The 17,462-nt window shown below is 39.5% G+C and overlaps 3 protein-coding genes across 4 annotated transcripts in view; 2 read left to right on the top strand and 1 right to left on the bottom strand.

Moving 5' to 3' along the window:
* LOC144629003 (glutamine--tRNA ligase-like) overlaps positions 1-11,394 on the top strand; it is a 34,374-nt gene extending 22,980 nt beyond the window's left edge. For both annotated transcript variants that reach the window (XM_078487147.1, XM_078487146.1), the window contains exons 15-26: positions 3,436-3,533; positions 3,694-3,786; positions 4,264-4,401; positions 5,068-5,155; positions 5,959-6,044; positions 6,155-6,206; positions 6,413-6,517; positions 6,969-7,061; positions 7,523-7,650; positions 8,414-8,480; positions 9,041-9,166; positions 9,800-11,394. In XM_078487147.1, the coding sequence (XP_078343273.1) occupies positions 3,436-3,533; positions 3,694-3,786; positions 4,264-4,401; positions 5,068-5,155; positions 5,959-6,044; positions 6,155-6,206; positions 6,413-6,517; positions 6,969-7,061; positions 7,523-7,650; positions 8,414-8,480; positions 9,041-9,166; positions 9,800-9,850 (1,125 nt within the window). In that variant the 3' untranslated portion in view covers positions 9,851-11,394. The remainder of the gene's footprint in view (positions 1-3,435; positions 3,534-3,693; positions 3,787-4,263; positions 4,402-5,067; positions 5,156-5,958; positions 6,045-6,154; positions 6,207-6,412; positions 6,518-6,968; positions 7,062-7,522; positions 7,651-8,413; positions 8,481-9,040; positions 9,167-9,799) is intronic.
* Positions 11,395-13,163: 1,769 nt separating this feature from the next.
* LOC144629214 (protein SPMIP1-like) lies at positions 13,164-14,241 on the bottom strand. Its single transcript, XM_078487447.1, has one exon. It carries the CDS (start codon positions 14,131-14,133, stop codon positions 13,588-13,590), a length of 546 nt encoding a protein of 181 aa, XP_078343573.1. The 5' UTR covers positions 14,134-14,241; the 3' UTR covers positions 13,164-13,587.
* A 444-nt stretch (positions 14,242-14,685) lies between these two features.
* Positions 14,686-17,462, top strand: part of LOC144628961 (uncharacterized) — a 45,064-nt gene continuing 42,287 nt past the window's right edge. Inside the window, exon 1 of the mRNA XM_078487086.1 lies at positions 14,686-15,505. Within this exon, the coding sequence (XP_078343212.1) occupies positions 14,963-15,505 (543 nt within the window). The 5' untranslated portion in view covers positions 14,686-14,962. The remainder of the gene's footprint in view (positions 15,506-17,462) is intronic.

Genomic DNA, 17,462 nt, shown 5'->3' on the forward strand with positions numbered 1-17,462 from the left:
ATGACAAAGAGTTTCAAATTATTTTGGATGAATATTCTCGTTACATGGCCCTCAAAGAGACTGTTCGCATGCACCTTACAAAAAATTTAAGCCAAAAAAAGTCATCCCCACAGCCTGACATTGAGAAACTGAGACAGGAAATTCGACAAGAAGAATTAGATAGGTTAAAAAAAAGAATATCAGCAGAGTCGAAATCAGATTTGAGAAAATAAACACTGGATTTAATCTGAGTGTTCAGAAAAATAAAATTAACGCATGACACAAATCGTGACATTGTGTTACACACAGCGTGACATTGTGTGACACAGAGCGTGACAGTCACGCGTGACGTTGCGTGACAGGTCAAACGAAAGGGCAAAACCCTGGTCGGGGGGTGCTCGTTGGCTGTTTCTTGCCTAGCCCCGGCTAGGACTTTTTCCCCGCCGCTGACAAGGCGGCTGTCCCACATTTTTACCTCTGCCGAGGTTTGAAATCCCGAGGAATTTCTGAGCACCCCCACGTTATCAGTAGGGCCGAGGCGGGTTCACCCAGGGGTATCTCCCACTGAAAGGAGTCCCCCTATACCCCGTAATTCACCATCCGCACAAGCCATTATAACAGGATTCAAGTGGTTGGCCATCCACTACCTCCCTTGACTTCACCAGAATTTGTGAACTAACAAAAAGTTACGGCCGCGTTTACTTATATATAGTTCACTTTGTCACGTTTTTCACTTGTGGTACCCTTTCACCTATTTTGAGCAAGTACGCATGCGCTTTTGGGCATCAGGATGATGTCATCATTAATTAGACACTTGGTAAAGTTTGGTAAATAGGCTAAAATGTTGGTGCTTTTCCAAGCGATTTGCTTTATTTTAACCGAACTTTCTACTCCCGTTTGGCAAAATGAGGTCAGACAGATAACATATCAAGTCGTGGAAGCAATGCTTGAAGCAGAAAAAAAATAAACAGGCCCGATTGAGTCCGATGTTTCGGGAAAGTTCTTTCGATCGATCGTTAAACTTCTGTGATCAAATCCTGTTATTTCTCGATTTCTTCTCTTCGCTTCACTTCGCCAGCTTCTGTGGGGGCACAAAAAATTACAGCGCGTTAACTGAGCGTATTTTTTTTGTAATATCTGTTCTGTTTCGTTTTTTATCGGCCCAAACACTAAATCCTGATTAGGCCGCCATGTTTCTTTCTGCTCGTCCAAGGGCCTGAGAACTAGAAATATGGTTTCCAGGCTCTCTCTGAAAATGTCACGCAACTCACGTAAGTCGCTCGCGATTTTGCGTGCCGCTAGCAGGGCAACCATTTTTTGTGTCTGTAAACGGTCAGAAAAAATGGTTTTAGCGCGTTTAACGTTAGCGAAGGTTTTTTTAATGTTGTTTTCTTTTATAAATAAAAAAAAAAAAGTCGCAAGCTTAAACCTTTTTTGTCAATTAAAGGTTCGTCGCCCTAAAGTACAATGGTTGGTTTAAATGATTGGTACGAAGTTCAGTCTGTCGGCTCTTCTTCCGGCAGTTAATTAATTTGTTTACCCATTTTTTTTGCTTTTTCTTTAGTTCCATTTCCACGACTGCTTTCCAGATTTTTTTGTTAGCTTTAGCCAAGATTTGCTTAGCGATTTCAGTTTTTTTTGCCTTAAATTTTCCGGAATTTTTTCAAAATCATAGACATAGTCGTACACTTCTCCTAACCTCAAAAAAGCTTCATGATATTTTGTTAAAGTAAGATAATCTAACGATTTTTTTGGTAAAACTGTCGTTATTGGAACAAATTCTTCGTTTTTTTCACTGTTGGGTAAGTCTTCACTTTTTCCAAAAAGTTCTGGTTTTTTCAGTTTCATACTTTTTTTTAAAGTAAAGTCTCTTTCCAACAATTCTTCAAAAATTTCTTTGCTAAGCTCTTTAGTTTTCAGTTTTGAAATTGCTACAACCAAGTCGTGTATAAATTTTGTCATGTCAACACTTACATATTGTTGTAAATATCGATCAAAAATTTTTTCGTTTTGGATGTAAAACTTTCTCGTTCTCGGTCCTTTTGGTTGAAAAACATCTCTCGTTGGCTCCATTTACCCTGAGGTGTTATTTGTTCAATTGAAAAATAAATATAGCACACAGGTGGCGCTCTCTGTTGCTGCGGGCCGTTAGAGGTGCCGCCAACGCCTTTTTTGCAACTCGTTTCGCGAGGGGGGGTAAGAAAGGCGTCTTGCGTTCCGCGCACACATGTAAATTAGGAGTTGTGGACACAAACCGTGACAAGGAGCGAGGCGAGCCCGGGCGAGCCGAGCGAGTTGTCACGGTTTGTGCCACAACTCCTAATTTACATGTGTGTAATGAAAACCAACTTTGACATATTATGGGTGATCTTTTTCTGGCATTTGTTGACAGGTATTTCTTCATTCAACGCAATTTTTCCATAGATTTTTGTGTCACAACAACAAGAACTTGCGTTTGCAGAACGTTCGTAGCTTAGTAACCAGGCATTTGATCGGACGCGAAATATGGGACTAGGGCGAGAAAGCAAAACAAGATGGCGATGGAGGCGTTCGGGTTTCGTGGCTATCATATCGACAAATTAAAGAGATTTGGGAGACATCTATTGGAGATAAACTTGTTGCATAAAGAGAGTTTCGTAATCAGTTCAACAAATTTTCCATCAAAGTGCAAAATGAGAAAGAAACAATTGGCCATCTTACTCGTGAATACTCGTGGTATTTTCTCGCTCGTAAAAGTATCAATATTACTGTAAAGTTATAGGCCATTGTCGACACTGCAAACAGTATAGGAGCTGTCAAACTTGCAAAAGCAATGACCGGTACTCTCTTGTAGTTTTATGTTATATTTATTTACATAATTTTCCATAAATTAGCATCAGTTAACGAAAATTTACGGCACCTTTTCCGAATGTTCCCGCAGATAAGCCGCACCCCCGCTTTCGAGCGAATATTTTTGGAAAAAAGGTGCGGCTTATCTGCGGGTTTTTACGGTAAGTTGATTTCTAGTTGCTTGCCATTAATTGTGTTTGTGGGAGGCGCGGTGGCCTAATGGTTAGCGCGCTCAACTCCGAGTCGAACGGCCCGGGTTCGAGTCCTGGCCGGGGCGCTGCGTTGTGTTCTTGGGCAGGACACTTTACTCTCACAGTGCCTCTCTCCACCCAGGTGTATAAATGGGTACCGGCGAATTTACTACTGGGGGGTAATCCCTGCAATGGACTGGCATCCCATCTAGGGGGGAGTAGCAATACTCTCAGTCGCTTAATGCTACGGAAACCGGAATAAGCTCCGACTGTATGGGCCACTTGGCTCGGACACAGACTTTACCTTTACCTTTTTGTGTTCGTGATTTTGCAGTGTGTTTTCATGCGAAAATATCAATTTTTAAAATGCATAATATTATAATAAAATACATTATTAGCACTTGCTAATAATTATTTTCTTTGTATTTATTTCAAGGCAACGTTAAGAATGAAGACCACTCTAGAGGATGGCAAAATGGACCCTGTAGCATACCGCATCAAATTCACCCCACACCACAGGAGTGGGGACGAATGGTACTGATATATATTAACTATAAAAGTTCTATTAATTAAGCCCCCCCTTTTTTTAGCTCATCCAACCCACCCCTCCCTAGATGGTGAATCATGTCTCATAATTTTTCATAACAAAATGAAGGTTGTTAAAAATATTTTATTTTCATTCTTCTTTAATTAGGTGTATTTATCCGACGTATGACTTTACTCACTGCCTGTGTGATTCAGTAGAGGATATCTCTCATTCACTCTGTACAAAAGAATTTCAATCCAGGTGCGTAAAGCAAACTGTACTCCAAGCGAAGCATCCCCTACTCAAATTTCCCAATACGTCTTTTGTCAATACGTCATTTGTCCGTAATCAATTTGTGACATGGTGCTTTTGGGGTTTTTCTTTAGACGTCAGAAGACAGAGAATGTACCCTCTGAGTTGAAGTCACCAATGTCTCGAGTGATGTCATTAGCATTTTGGGAAAAGGAGTTTCATTGAAATTTCTACACCATAAATTTATTATCCGACAGAGCATGTCATCCATAAAACCATGTGTCTTGACAAACCAGTTTTAAATCTGCTGCGACACTAAAATGGGGGGGTGGGGGTTGAGCCCCTACAAGTGTTTGTTTGCAGAGGCTACATCCCCCCTTTCCCCCTGGTCCGCTGCCTATGAAGTGTAAACTATTTTACACCCTCATGGTAAATGTCCAAATCTTTTCTACTAACAGTGAACATATTTTTTATGCTTTTTGACAGACGTTCATCATACTACTGGCTGTGTAATGCTCTCGACATTTACTGCCCAGTTCAGTGGGAATATGGCAGACTGAACTTGAGTTACACTGTCGTGTCCAAGAGAAAGATCGCTAAATTGATCAATTCAGGAATTGTTAGGTAAGATCAGTAATTGTTAAAATGTGGCTAATTAACTTTAAAATGCAATGCAAGAAAATATTAGCTTACTTAAGAGGCCCTGCCAGGGTAAACTCCGACAAGCAACATGACCCAAAAAAGTTGCGACACTAGCACATGAAATAAAATTGCGTCAAACAATAACCTTTCTCGCCAAATTCTGACAAGTGACAAAAAGCCCTAGAATGGCTGATGAAACAGCGACACCAAGCATTTTGAAATTCTGACGAGTGACTCGGGGATCCCCCTGTGGTAGAACCTCTCTGAAACACTGTAAAATACATCTACCCATTACTTACTTATCATGCATTTAGGCCCCTCGAACAAACACTGCAATTTTACCCCCATTTCTTGAACTCCTGATTTCTGACATTAATTATTTTCATTTCCTTTGGAGGCTTGAGAAATTGGAATTCAAATGTAATTTTGTAAATTAAACCTGGGAACTTTTATTCTCCTTTGTTATGGAAATTTAATAGGTTGACTTTGGAAACAAAAAGTCATAGAATGAGGGTTATACATGTTGTTGTTATATTCTTCCCTAGAAAGTGGGATGTTGTGCAGGACACCTTAAACAGATAGAATAATCTGATAAAATCTTGAGATGTCTATGTGCAAAGCTTTTTTAAATGTGTTCTCTTTATTCAGGGACTGGGATGATCCAAGATTGTTTACTCTAACAGCCTTGAGGAGAAGAGGTTTTCCTCCTGAAGCTATCAATAAATTCTGCAGCAAGGTAACAGCCACCAACATTCTCTTTTAACCTAAAAAAAATAAATTGCAATGGTGAATACCAGATCTAACACGGTTTTCACAAGATATCGAATCATTCAGCTTATCATTCAGCTAAATACTGCAAATTCCCTTAATGTATCACGGAAGGAAAATTGGCCTTTTGTGTTCCAAGTCAAATTGTGTGCAAACCATCAATGGTAACCCTAATAAAGTATATATTTTTTGAAAGCTTATTGAATAAAGATTGTAATTGTGGATTTTGTTTACATCATATAGACCATAATAAGCAACGTCAACATTTTGTTTGCAATTATGATGTTGCGCAACTTTAGGTTTATTTGAGAACACATTTACATAAGAGCCAAAACTTTTATGTGGAATTTGATCTACATATATTGGTCTAAAAAACGGTGTCTCAGATTTTTCTTTTATTGCTCCATTAATTTTTAATGAATTTTTTATCCTAAAGTAGCCCTAAAAACGCCATTTTAAAGTTTAAAAATTCATAAAAAAATAATGGAGCAAGAAAAGAAAAATCTGAGAGGATAGACGAGAAGAAGGGGGAGGAGAAGAAGGAGGAAGAGAAGGAGAAAGAATATGACGATGATGATCATGAAAGGGGGAGAAAGAGGAGAGGTGATGGAAAAGGAAAGGAAGAGGATGAATTGTAAGCAGAGGAGGGGGGAGATCAAGAGGTGGAGCGGGAGGAAGAGGAGGAGGAAGAGGAAGCGAAGGGAAAGGAGGAGGAGAAGGAGGCAGACAAGCACTTATGTTTAATAATTTGTGCAATATATTTTTTTGTAGGTTGGTGTGACAATGGCTCAGACAGTGACAGATCCATTGCTTCTTGAGTCCTGTGTGCGAGATGAGCTTAATGTTACTGCTCCTAGGTATCTAATAGTCCATGACAGTTGCACATCCAAAAGTTTTTAAAGAAATTTTGTAGAAGTACATGTGTTGTTTATGTGTGTAAATTTTAACTTTAATTTTCTTTCTTTAGGGTGATGGCTGTGCTGGAACCACTTAAAGTTGTAATTCAGAACTTTGACAAGGTACTGCTGCAGTTCAGTTGGAACATACATTTACTTGTTTTAATTTTTTATTTAAATAATTTTTAGTAACCAAGTAAACTGAAAACTTTTTCAAGCCCTGCAAACTGGTTGGAGACAACTGGCTGTTCTGGCAAGCAATGTAGCATAGATCTGCAACATTATGCCTAAATAGAGGTTTAACATAATAGTTTTACTTTATTTTTCAGCAAGCCAAGCTCAGTGTGCCCAACTTCCCCCAAGACCCAAGTAAAGGGAGTCATGATATTACAATTGAGAAAACAATCTTTATTGAACAGTCAGACTTCAAAGAGGTAAGTCAATGATTGTCTCATTTTACACCCGCCTTCAGTGTTACTTGCATAGCAGCTTTCTGTCGACATCCATCTTTTGACATGCTTAACTGAACAACATGGACTGAAATCCGCCAATCACAGCCCACTAGAATGACCTTCTGACCTTGTGAGCTCATTTGCATGAAACCAACATCGATATGCATCGGTTTTGATTGGCTCATTTTAAACAGCATGTCAAAAGATAGTGTCCAAAGATGAATGTAGAAAGATAGCTTTATGCACGTAACACTGAAAGTGGCTGTAAGATTGAGGTGACCTGAGGGTGACCTCTTGAAACAGCAAGGAGTCCTCATGTTCTGTGTTTATCGGCAGTATTATTATTATTAGTATTATTATTTATCGGATTCTTTCTGTGTCTTTCATGACTTTCGCCTGATTTTGAAACAAATATTTCAAATGTCTGCTTTAGGTGTCAGAAAAGGGCTTCCGTCGCCTGACTCCTGATCAGTCTGTTGGGCTCAAGTATGCTGGGCTGGTGATTAAACTTCATAAAGTTGTCAAGGTATGCAATGTTAACTCAATTTGATGATATCAATATTCTTCAAATTAGATGTATCTTTAATTCAACAAGCTTTGTTTTCCGACATTGTGTGCCCTTTTTTGTCCTGTGCAATCCACAAAATCATCAGAATTTGTGATGGGTCACTAAAAGCAGTGAATCTGGGTGTTTCCCTTAATGCATCTAATTTTTAGTCTTTTCCTTGAGGTTACTTGCAGTAGTTGCCATTCTCAGTGGCTCTTGACTACTTTGCAGAGTATGTGGCAGTCTTTTCTATTAGAAAATTGCACCCATCATTTACAGAACTTGGCATTTTGTTTGAACAAATTTGAACTGAATCTGCAAGTTACGTCTGCAACACTGTAGAGCTTTGCAGTAAACATTTTGGTTTGACAGTAATTTTATTCAGCTTTGATATCTTTGCTGTTGTTGTTGTCACCAAGATTTTATTGAAATTGTTTCAGGATTCCAGTGGTAAAGTGAAAGAGTTGTTGGTCAATTGTGAATCTACAGAAACAGCTCAAAAGCCCAAGGCTTTCATCCACTGGGTATCATCACCACTGACGTGTGAAGTCAGGCTTTACGAGAGACTGTAAGTTTACTTTAAAAACAAAATAAATTACTGTCTTCTTGGGGTGGCAACTATTGATCTCCCAATCTTGAGTTGTCTGAATGTGATAAATTAATTTTACTTATTTCTCATTAACAGCAAGCAGGTAGATACAATGCATGATAGTTGTCAACTGCAGAACATTGTCTTGTTATACTCAATCAATAAATCAATCAATCAATCAATCAATCAATGGGCGATTCCAGAAAATATCCGTACCATACCACGGACGGCTTTTTGGAAATCCGAGGGCAGGCGGGGGTCATTGAACAGGAATTCCGAAGGCATGGGGGGATACTTACGATTGGAAATTCCAAAGGCATGGGGGAGTTCCAGGTCTTGGATTTCCAGATGAGAAAACAAGAGTGTGTTCCTTGAAAATGCTTGTTTTGTGGACTACCAAGTCGCAAATAAAGCACGAACTGACAACCGCGCAAGGGGGGCTAAAATATGGAAGCCGTCCGTGGTATGGTACGGATATTTTCTGGAATCGCCCAATCAATCAATAAAATTTATTTACCCTCAGAGCTGACGGGGCTGACTAGGCCCCTAGCAAACATATACTAATATGCCGAGAAAATTCTCAATGGCTCTGTATTTTTTTTATTTTTTCTTTAACCTGGGGACTAAAAGAGTTAGACTAATAAACCAATAGTTTTGCAGCCTGTACAAGATACATAACAACCCACCCACCCCCCAAATGAACCTCTGTGATAAATTATTTTTTGTGATTAATCCCCTACAGATTTAAACATAAAAATCCTGAGGACCCAGCTGAAGTACCAGGTGGATTTTTAACAGACTGCAACAAGGTAAGAATCTGTTACTATGTATACTTGCACAGCCTTGTCTGTAGAATCACTATTTAAGTAGTCTTGATGCAAAGTGGACATACAGCTATTTTGCGACGTTTGTTCTTGAGCAAAGTAAAGTCTGCATACAAGGCTATTGGCCCATGAGGCCAGAGCTTATCCTGGATTCCTAGCATAAAACGACTAGGAGTATTTCTCCCCCCCCCCCCCTGAATGGGATTCTAGTCCATTGCAGGGTTCCCCCCAGCATTAAGCTTGCCGATACCTTGGGTGCAGATAGGCACTGTAAAAGTAAAGTGTCTTGCCCAAGAACACTACGCAAGGTGGCCCTGTCAGGGCCCATACTGATCCAGCCACCACACCTCTCTCATGCCTCACACCAGGTGTATAAATGAGTATCAACAAATTGTTCTGGAAACCTGATGGAATGTCGGACTAGAACCATCCCATCCATTTGGTGGGATAACAGCTGTAGTATTTCACAACAAACTAGTTGAATATATGTCACCTGTATTTAATAATTTTTTATAATAACCTCAAGTTATGTTTTGTCATGACAGGACTCCTTGACAGTTATCTCTGATGCTCTTGTGGAACACACAGTCAAACAAGCTGCGGTCTATGACAAATTTCAGTTTGAAAGGATTGGTTTCTTCAGTGTTGATCCTGACAGCAGTAAACAAAAGGTGGGCATCTTTTATTTGTACATGTATGAAGCCCTTAGCTGTGGAATAAATGTTTGCAGTCAAACAAGTACCTGAGTTGTGATGATCACATATTATCATTACATTGACTACATTGCAAGTCCTTGCTGAAGCAGGGAAAGGGGGAAAGAAAATAAAAAAAAATAAAATTAGGATTTTTAATCAAGCCTGCAAGAGGCTTACATGTTCTTGTTTTGGATGCGTAGTGCAAGCAGCAGATTTGCTAGAAGTGAACCAACAAATAAAGGTCACAAGGGGGTCATTTCTTGTTGCTTTCCACAACTGGCACCTGTTTTATGAGGTCTAAATCGGCATAGAAATTTTCATAGAGCTGTACATTTGTATGCATTACACTCCTAATCAAGGGTAAATCTTGAAAATTCAAACACACCTGTAGGTTGATATAGGTTAACTTTAATTTAAAAAAAGAACAGAAAACAAATGCAAAGCTGTAAGAAGTAAACCAACAATAATGGCAAGGAGATCATTTTTTGTTGCTTTCCAAAGAAGTGAGTCGCTCACAAACACAACATGTCCTAACCACTATAATTGAAATGATTTTTTGTAAATTATTGCAACGTTGACAGTTATTATTCTCTTTGTTTCCTTTGTCAGCTGGTGTTTAATCGAACAATCTCTTTGAAGGAAGATCCTGGCAAGCTTTAATGGATGTTCTCTCCTGACAATCACAATAAAGGAATTCACAATATCAACAAAACGATGGCTGGAGAATGGATCCTGCAAATTTTAGAAGTCTTGCCAAAATCTGTTATTGGTCTTTTAGTGTATGAATAATAAAAGATTTAAATTATTTTAAATTACCAATAGGTGGTTTCTAGGACAATACAATACAATAACTGTACCAACACACTAATAAAAGTCTTTCCTGCTGTTACAATAGCCTAAAGAAAAAATAAATTTTGCAGTTTTGGACAGTGAATGGTCACTGGTGTTAGTTTTTTCCCCTAGTCATTTTATCTTATTTTTCAATGCAAAAGAACATGAAAGCAACAGGGAACAAAACAAGCGTAAAGCTAAAGGGCTGTGGATACCCCTCACCCCTTTACACCTCCTGTTTTGCAATGGTGACCGGCCATGCAGTTCTCTCATGATTCTTTTCCAGTGTTAACCGACCAATTAAAAGAAAAATGTATCAAAAAAAAGAGGGATGCAAACAGTCTAAGGCACCAAAGTAAATCTGGTGAGCCATCAGGTTTTTAAACTGGCTTTCAGGTACTAATGTATTTTCTATATTTATGAATTAGAATTATTGTCCTTCAAAGTCCGTCATCATTTTGCTATCCAGGGCCGTAGCCAGACTTAAGGCATAGATGGGGCATGTTCCCCAGGGGGGGGGGGGGGGGCTCCGGCTTGTAAATGACGGGGATGATCGAACAGAGGCAAAACTAAGGACCCAAAAAAATCCTTAAGTCTTCCAACATTACCCAAAAAAATCCCTGGACCAAAAATAACACCCAAAAAAATCCCTTGTCAAATTACCCCTAAATTGCCAGGAGGGGCAATAATACAACACAAAGAAAAACATAAAAAATTGAACGCTCGTGTTTGTTTATTCATCATACCATAAATATGCCAAGGCACTTTAGTTCGTTTTTAATACCCAAAAAATCCCCTATTTAAATCTATTCACCCAAAAAAAATACTTGCCAAATTTTCCAACCCCAAAAAATCCCGGAATCGAAAATTTCAAACCCCAAAAAATCCTTTGATCATACCCGTCATTTACAAGCCAGAGCACCCCCCTGGGGCATGTTCTTTCTAGGGGATCTGGGAACATGCCCCCAGCTGAAAATTTAGAAATCTAGAAGTTCTGAAACGGCTTTTTGCAACATTTTTGTGAGGTCTTTCTTTTTCCCAATTAAACGTATTTTGTTTTTCAGTTTGGTTTTAAATCTAGACCAGACATGTGCCTTGTCTTGTCTCTTGCTAGTTACGGCCATGCTGTCAAAACTTAAAACAATGTGGTTTGTAAGACCTTCAAAAGCTCAAACTGGAATTGAGCCTGGCAGTGTTCAGGTTGCAAGTTTTGTTGCTGAGTAAACAGACAAACAGCCATGCGAAGCATTATAACTGTAGTTACACCAAGTGTGTTGCTCTCCTAGAGGTTCAGCAATATTGTAACAAGTAATCTGAGTAGAAGTTTTGTGCTTCTCATTTGAGTGAACAATAAAGCTATGTTTCTCTTGTAACAGTGTGTAATCTCTTCATTTTGTACATCATCTACAAATCTTCTGTGAGAACAGGCCGTAGAAGGCCATGGGACACACAAGAGAGATGACTCTAGGCTTGCCCTGGGCTGTGAGCTCCCAACTGTTCTCACACATGTACACCATTGCCCAGGGGGATACTCCGTTTAATGACCTATATGGGGAGGCTGCGCCTGAAAGGGGTACCTTTTTCAGGCTTCAGGTATATAAAAGGGTAGGGATTTCACAAGTTTAGGACTACAAAAGGTTGTGGAAATCTGTTATTGAGGTTTTTAAAAGGGCCTTTAATTGAAATATTTTGAACAGATGCAATTTATTGCTGTATTATTTTAATGTATTAAGCGCTACATGAAAATGACAAGAAAACATTGTGTTCTTTGTCTATGCCAATCTGAGGTATATGTAAGGGTTACCTACTAGCAGTAAAAGGTATAAAAGGGGTACGATTTCTGTCAAAATGGTATATAAAAGGGTAAGCGGTTAGAGCTCGGGGTGGAGTCTCCTTGCATAAAACTTAACTGAACAAACTAAAATGGAATCCTGATCTCTAAAACTCCCCATCAACTTGATCCAAGTCATTTACCTTAGACTCAAAGTCAATTTCCCCTCCCCCTCCCCCTCCCCATCACAGTTCTGGAAACTTGTAATTTCTTGAACCAATTTTTGTTTCCCTTGAAGATCCAAGAAATCAGGATTCCACTCCTGTAGGTTAAAGGGAACATCCCACAATGTATAGCAAATGCGCACATAAACAAAAGAGGGTTCTGTCAACATCAAGTTAGGGTGGCAAACTGTATTTTGCAACTTAAAAAATTGCATTGTTCCAGAAAATACCCATACCTGCTTGAACCCCCCTCCCCCCTCACCACCACCACTACAGAAATTCAACCCTACCCTCAAAATTTCCAGTGATCTTCTGTTGGGTAGGTATGGATATTTTCTGAAACCACACATTTTGTCTTGAGATTTATGAAGATCCTTGTACTAAAAGGCTAATCTCACTCCCTTAGGTCATTTGCCAAACTTCTGTCTATACTGGGCGCGATCCATTGGACCAAAATTTTCGGTTTGAATTTTCGAAATTTTCATCTGTCAAATGGAACGGTATTTTCCACTTGAATCGGCCAGGCTAGTTCCATTCCCGCAAACAGTAAAGAAAACTGAAGATATTACTCCCTCTTGATAAATTCTGAAGCCATCTATCCTTTCACTTAGCTCAAAAACGTAGCTCCACGCTTTTTTAAACGTAAAGAATGCGAAAAGTTTACACTGGAAACACATACGTCTGCTTTTATGACATCTACGGAAACATTTGGATGCACAAGATGTGCTCTTATCGCATTCGTTTAAGTCAATTATACGTGGTGTGCACGTATTTTCGAACTGCTTACCAAAGCGTGCTAAGCACACGTGTTCCAATAACGCAGTTTATAAGCTGTCTGCCGCAAGAAGACAAGACGAACACTGATCAGTGTCGAGCAGCTGGAATGACCGCCATGTCGAATTTTGTCGATTTCCGGGTTGGGAAAAACTGGGCCCGAGCATAAATTGGCGAATGGAACAGGATTTTCCGAGAATTCCGATTTTCCGGAATTTGAGGACAACCTCCAGAAGTTGACCAAAATTTTCGAAACGAGTTTCCGGAAACTTTCTGTTCCATTTGATTTTGTACCGGAATTTCCGAAAAATTTGGTCCAATGGATCGCGCCCACTATCTTTTTGAAAACACGGTGCAAAGAACAGAAGGGAAACTAGGATAGGTTTTCTTTTATTCTGTAAATATTACAAAAATTCACAACATTCCTCTGTGCTTCAAGTAAATAAATTATCACTAAACCCTTCTGCAAAATAGCAAAAAAGTTGTGAAAAGTAACAATATATTACGAAAACTCACCACTAAAAAATCTATAAAACTTTTCTGTCTTTCCTATCACTTGTGTGATATCAAGCTAAACTTATTTGCTAAGGATATCAAATTAGAACAATATCAAAATCAAAGATAATGTTTATGACAACAAGCACCGCATTATGAAAGCTAAAACAGATTGTATGGATTAACTGAAACTGTCACTCGTATTTTACAAGAACACACCAGGTTTTCTACAAAAGCACTGTACGTTTTAAGAGGCTAGGAACACAACATTTGGTATCAACATCTCCAGGGCAAATAGTTCATTAGTCTTTGTACAAGATTCCATTCGGTCGATAGAACGTGTCTCTGATCACTCGTGTGCGACCATATGACGGCGATTTCTCCTGTTTCACGCAGTCATCAAGTCTCCATCCATATTCCCAAGAGCTGGTTATTGGGAATTCATATTTCACCTCGGGATTTTTCAGTTTTCTCTTCTGCAGATACGCATAGCGACCGCCACCGAGCGCGCTAAAGCCGTCGTAAAGTAGTTCCCTCGTTGTTCCAGAAACGGGTCGCATTTCGACAAGAAGTGCGTCTGGATCTGCTTTTGCTTTCTCTGCCAGCTTTGTTTGACTGCCTTTCTCTTTCTTCTCCTTGTCTTTTTCTGCCATTTCTTGTTTAAACGCCTCCAGAGCATTGATCTTGAGCCCTTCTTGTTTACGCGATTTGGAAGCCATCGCCGCAGCATCGCGCACAAATTCTCTCGAATATCGCGCGTGCCATGACAAACGCACAAACGCTTCCTTATTAATCGATTCTTTCCAAAAGTTTTGACGCTGAGTGTCCATATTTAGCTCCCTTACCATTTTGAGTGATTAACTGAGCCCTTTCGATGTGCACAAAAATATTTTCTTGTTCGCTTTTCTTTTTGTCTGCGGGACATAAGCTGCTCTCTTTCGGAATGCTACACACCGTTGCTAATGACAACTGTCCTATCCCAGAGTTCTATGTATTTGAGGACACTTTGTTACGAAAGCATGACGTGCTTACCGGGCAAGAACTTCGAGGGGAAAAAATATCATTCAAGAAAAATTCAAGAAATATGAAGCAGAAAAATTCCAAAATACTTTTTTTCAAGATAACCAAAATAAAGATTAATGATATGAGAAACGTCCCTCATAATAGAATGTTCTTGTTTTTATTTTATTTTTATTTACATGAACAAGCCTTATTTTCAGAGAACTAAGCATTTTTAAGCCAAATTAAAATGCATTTATGATATCAAGAGAGTTAAGACACTTATTTTATGTAATCTTTTTTTTATTATTTTCATGTTCAGGACTTCGTTTTACAACAAGACCCGCAGCGCCCCGCGGTTGCGGGTCGAATCCCGTGATTTTGCTTTTGTGACCTCTGACGTCACGCTGTAAATACTGCGGCAGCCATAGCTACTGAGAGCATTCTTCGTTTGCAGGGAAGTTTCACTTCTCCGCAAAACCATTGCGTCTATAATGACATCGAAGATATAAAACAATGTATTGATCATTATGTCGTATGGCTAGGGAATTTAAAGAAGGTTCGAGGAGAAATATTCTACGGAGTCCTAGAGAAGACTTTGGTGCTGTAGAAAATTCCGCTATCAGCTAAGTCCGTAAAGTCGGGATTGTACAAGACTGCATTTAATCAACAATCAAGATGGGCATTCTCGACCTGGAATTGATGTTTGACTTGCTGGACACGGATATGAGGGGATATCTGACCTCAAACCAGCTTCAAGATTTTCATGAATCGTTGTACTTTTCGCCGATCGATTCCCGGCAAATCGAAGCCGCCATTAGAACAGTATGCGGCGATGCCTCACGGGGATTATGCCCGCGAGAACAGTTTACAAACGTTTTAAACGAGCTAGACCGACGAAAAGTTCTCGAGGAAAAAATCTATTGGGATTTCAAGACAGTTGATGTTGAAGGCAAGGGAAGGATCTCGCTCAAAACAGCTCTGTTACTTTTTAAAGCTGTTCACAATGAACTGTTTTCAATGAAGACATGGCGAGCGTTTCTGTCTCAACGGGAATACCCCGAATCAGATGTTTGTTTTGACGAGATCAAAATGTTCTTGTGTAACTTGGTAGATGGCGGGCCATGTGATAAGGAAGAATTTGACGAGGAGGAGAAGGCTGTTGGCTTGAGATGTTGTGATAATGAGTACACAAATCTGAAGGAATTGGAGAAGTTACAGGTACATGTACTTACATGTATCTAACTTACAGTAACCATCAAGGTCTGACCAAACAAAGACACCAAGTGGAACTTGAAAAGACACTTGCTTTGTGTGGTCAGACGGACTCCCAAGTTTCCTCCCAAGTTTCCTCCCAAGTGCGTGCAAGTTGCAAAACAAAGCCATATCAAGGTTGCAAGCTTAGTCACATGACATCCAAGGGGGGGGGGGGGGGGGAGGTACTCGGGATTTCAAGTGACGGGGATGATCGAATGGGGGCAAAAATTAAGACCCAAGAAAATCCCTAGGGCTTCCAACAAAGCCCAAAAAATCCGAAGATCAAAAATTAGCGACGCTGGGTCACTTTGGTCGGTACCGGTGTTTGTTGGTATGTTGGTGGAATTGTCACAAAAACAAGCAATGAAAAGAAACTTCCTGAAAAATTGGCAAAAAAAAACATTTTCTGTCCGTTGGAGTGAGACTATACCAAACAAAGTTTTTAAGTACCGTATTTACTCGAACAAGTGCCACCCCCGAAATAAGTGCCGCCCTCGAATAAGGGACCAAGAAGTTAATAAGCGCCGCCCCCGAATAAGCTGCAGTCACAATGAGGCGCTTATTCAAGGAATTCCGTGTACCGTAAACACCCGCGGATAAGCCGCACCCGCAGATAAGCCGCACCCTGAGTTTAACAACTCAAATGTTGGAAAAAAGTTTCTTGAAAGTAAATCAAAGAAAATCGAAAGTCGAATCAAAAATTCAAAGTTGAGTCTTTAGGAAGTCTTCTTCATCGCGCGCGCATCGAACGTAAACTCGATGAACATTGAAACAGAAAATACTTCAGTCTTACCCACAATTTGAGCTCTTTAATATAATGAAAACCAACTTTGACTTATTATGGGTGATCTTTTTCTGGCATTTAATTAATTTGTTGACAGGTATTTCTTCATTCAACACAGTTTTTCCACAGATTTTTGTGTCACAACAACAAGAACTTGCGTTTGCCGAACGTTCGTAGCTTAGTAACCAGGCATTTGCTCAGTCGTGAAATATGGGACTTGGGCGAGAATGTAAAGCAAAACAAGATGGCGGTGGAGGCGTTCGGGTTTCGTGGCTATTATATTGACAAATTAAAGAGATTTGGTAGCCATCTATTGGAGATAAACTCGTTGCATGAAGAGAGTTTCGTAATCAGTTCGACAAATGTTCCATCAAAGTGCAAAATGAGAAAGAAACAATTGGCCATCATACTCGTGAAATATACTCGTGGTTTTTTCTCGCTCGTATAAAAGTATCAATATTACTGTAAAGTTATAGGCCATTGTCGACACTGCAAACAGTATAAGAGCTGTCAAACTTGCAAGAGCAATGACCGGTACTCTCTTGTAGTTTTATGTTATATTAATTTACGTAATTTTCCATAAATTTGCGGCACCTTTTATGAATGTTCCCGCAGATAAGCCGCACCCCCGCTTTCGAACGAAAATTTTTGGAAAAAAGGTGCGGCTTATCTGCGGGTTTTTACGGTAACTACTGTAGAAGTTTTGTCTATATTAATAATTTGATTGTAAGCGCCACCCTCGAAATATAAACGCTGTATCTGAGGCGAGGAAAATTAAATAAGCGCTGCGGCGCTTATTCGAGTAAATACGGAAATGTGGATTCCGATTTGAACAAAAATAGTGACGGATTGACAGATTTAGGCAAAAAATAGCACGGATTGGCAGATTTGCATACCCCTATTCACCCCTCTCAGTCAGCGTGCACAATTCACAACAAAATCACCAACTGAAGGCATTTTTACAACTTTCCAGCAAAATCAACCCTTTTCATAAATGGTTTATGATTAGAGAATACTTATTGATTAAGTTAGGTCAGGTTAAGAATATAAACACTTGTTGCAAGATACTGCCCTGTTAATATGGCAAACTTTACTGTGGGTTTTCCCTCTGTGCCAATCACAGGGATATAGCAAAGA

Source organism: Oculina patagonica, chromosome 10, assembly GCF_052425735.1.
Source record: "Oculina patagonica isolate OP01 chromosome 10, crgOcupat, whole genome shotgun sequence".
NCBI lineage: Eukaryota > Metazoa > Cnidaria > Anthozoa > Scleractinia > Oculinidae > Oculina > Oculina patagonica.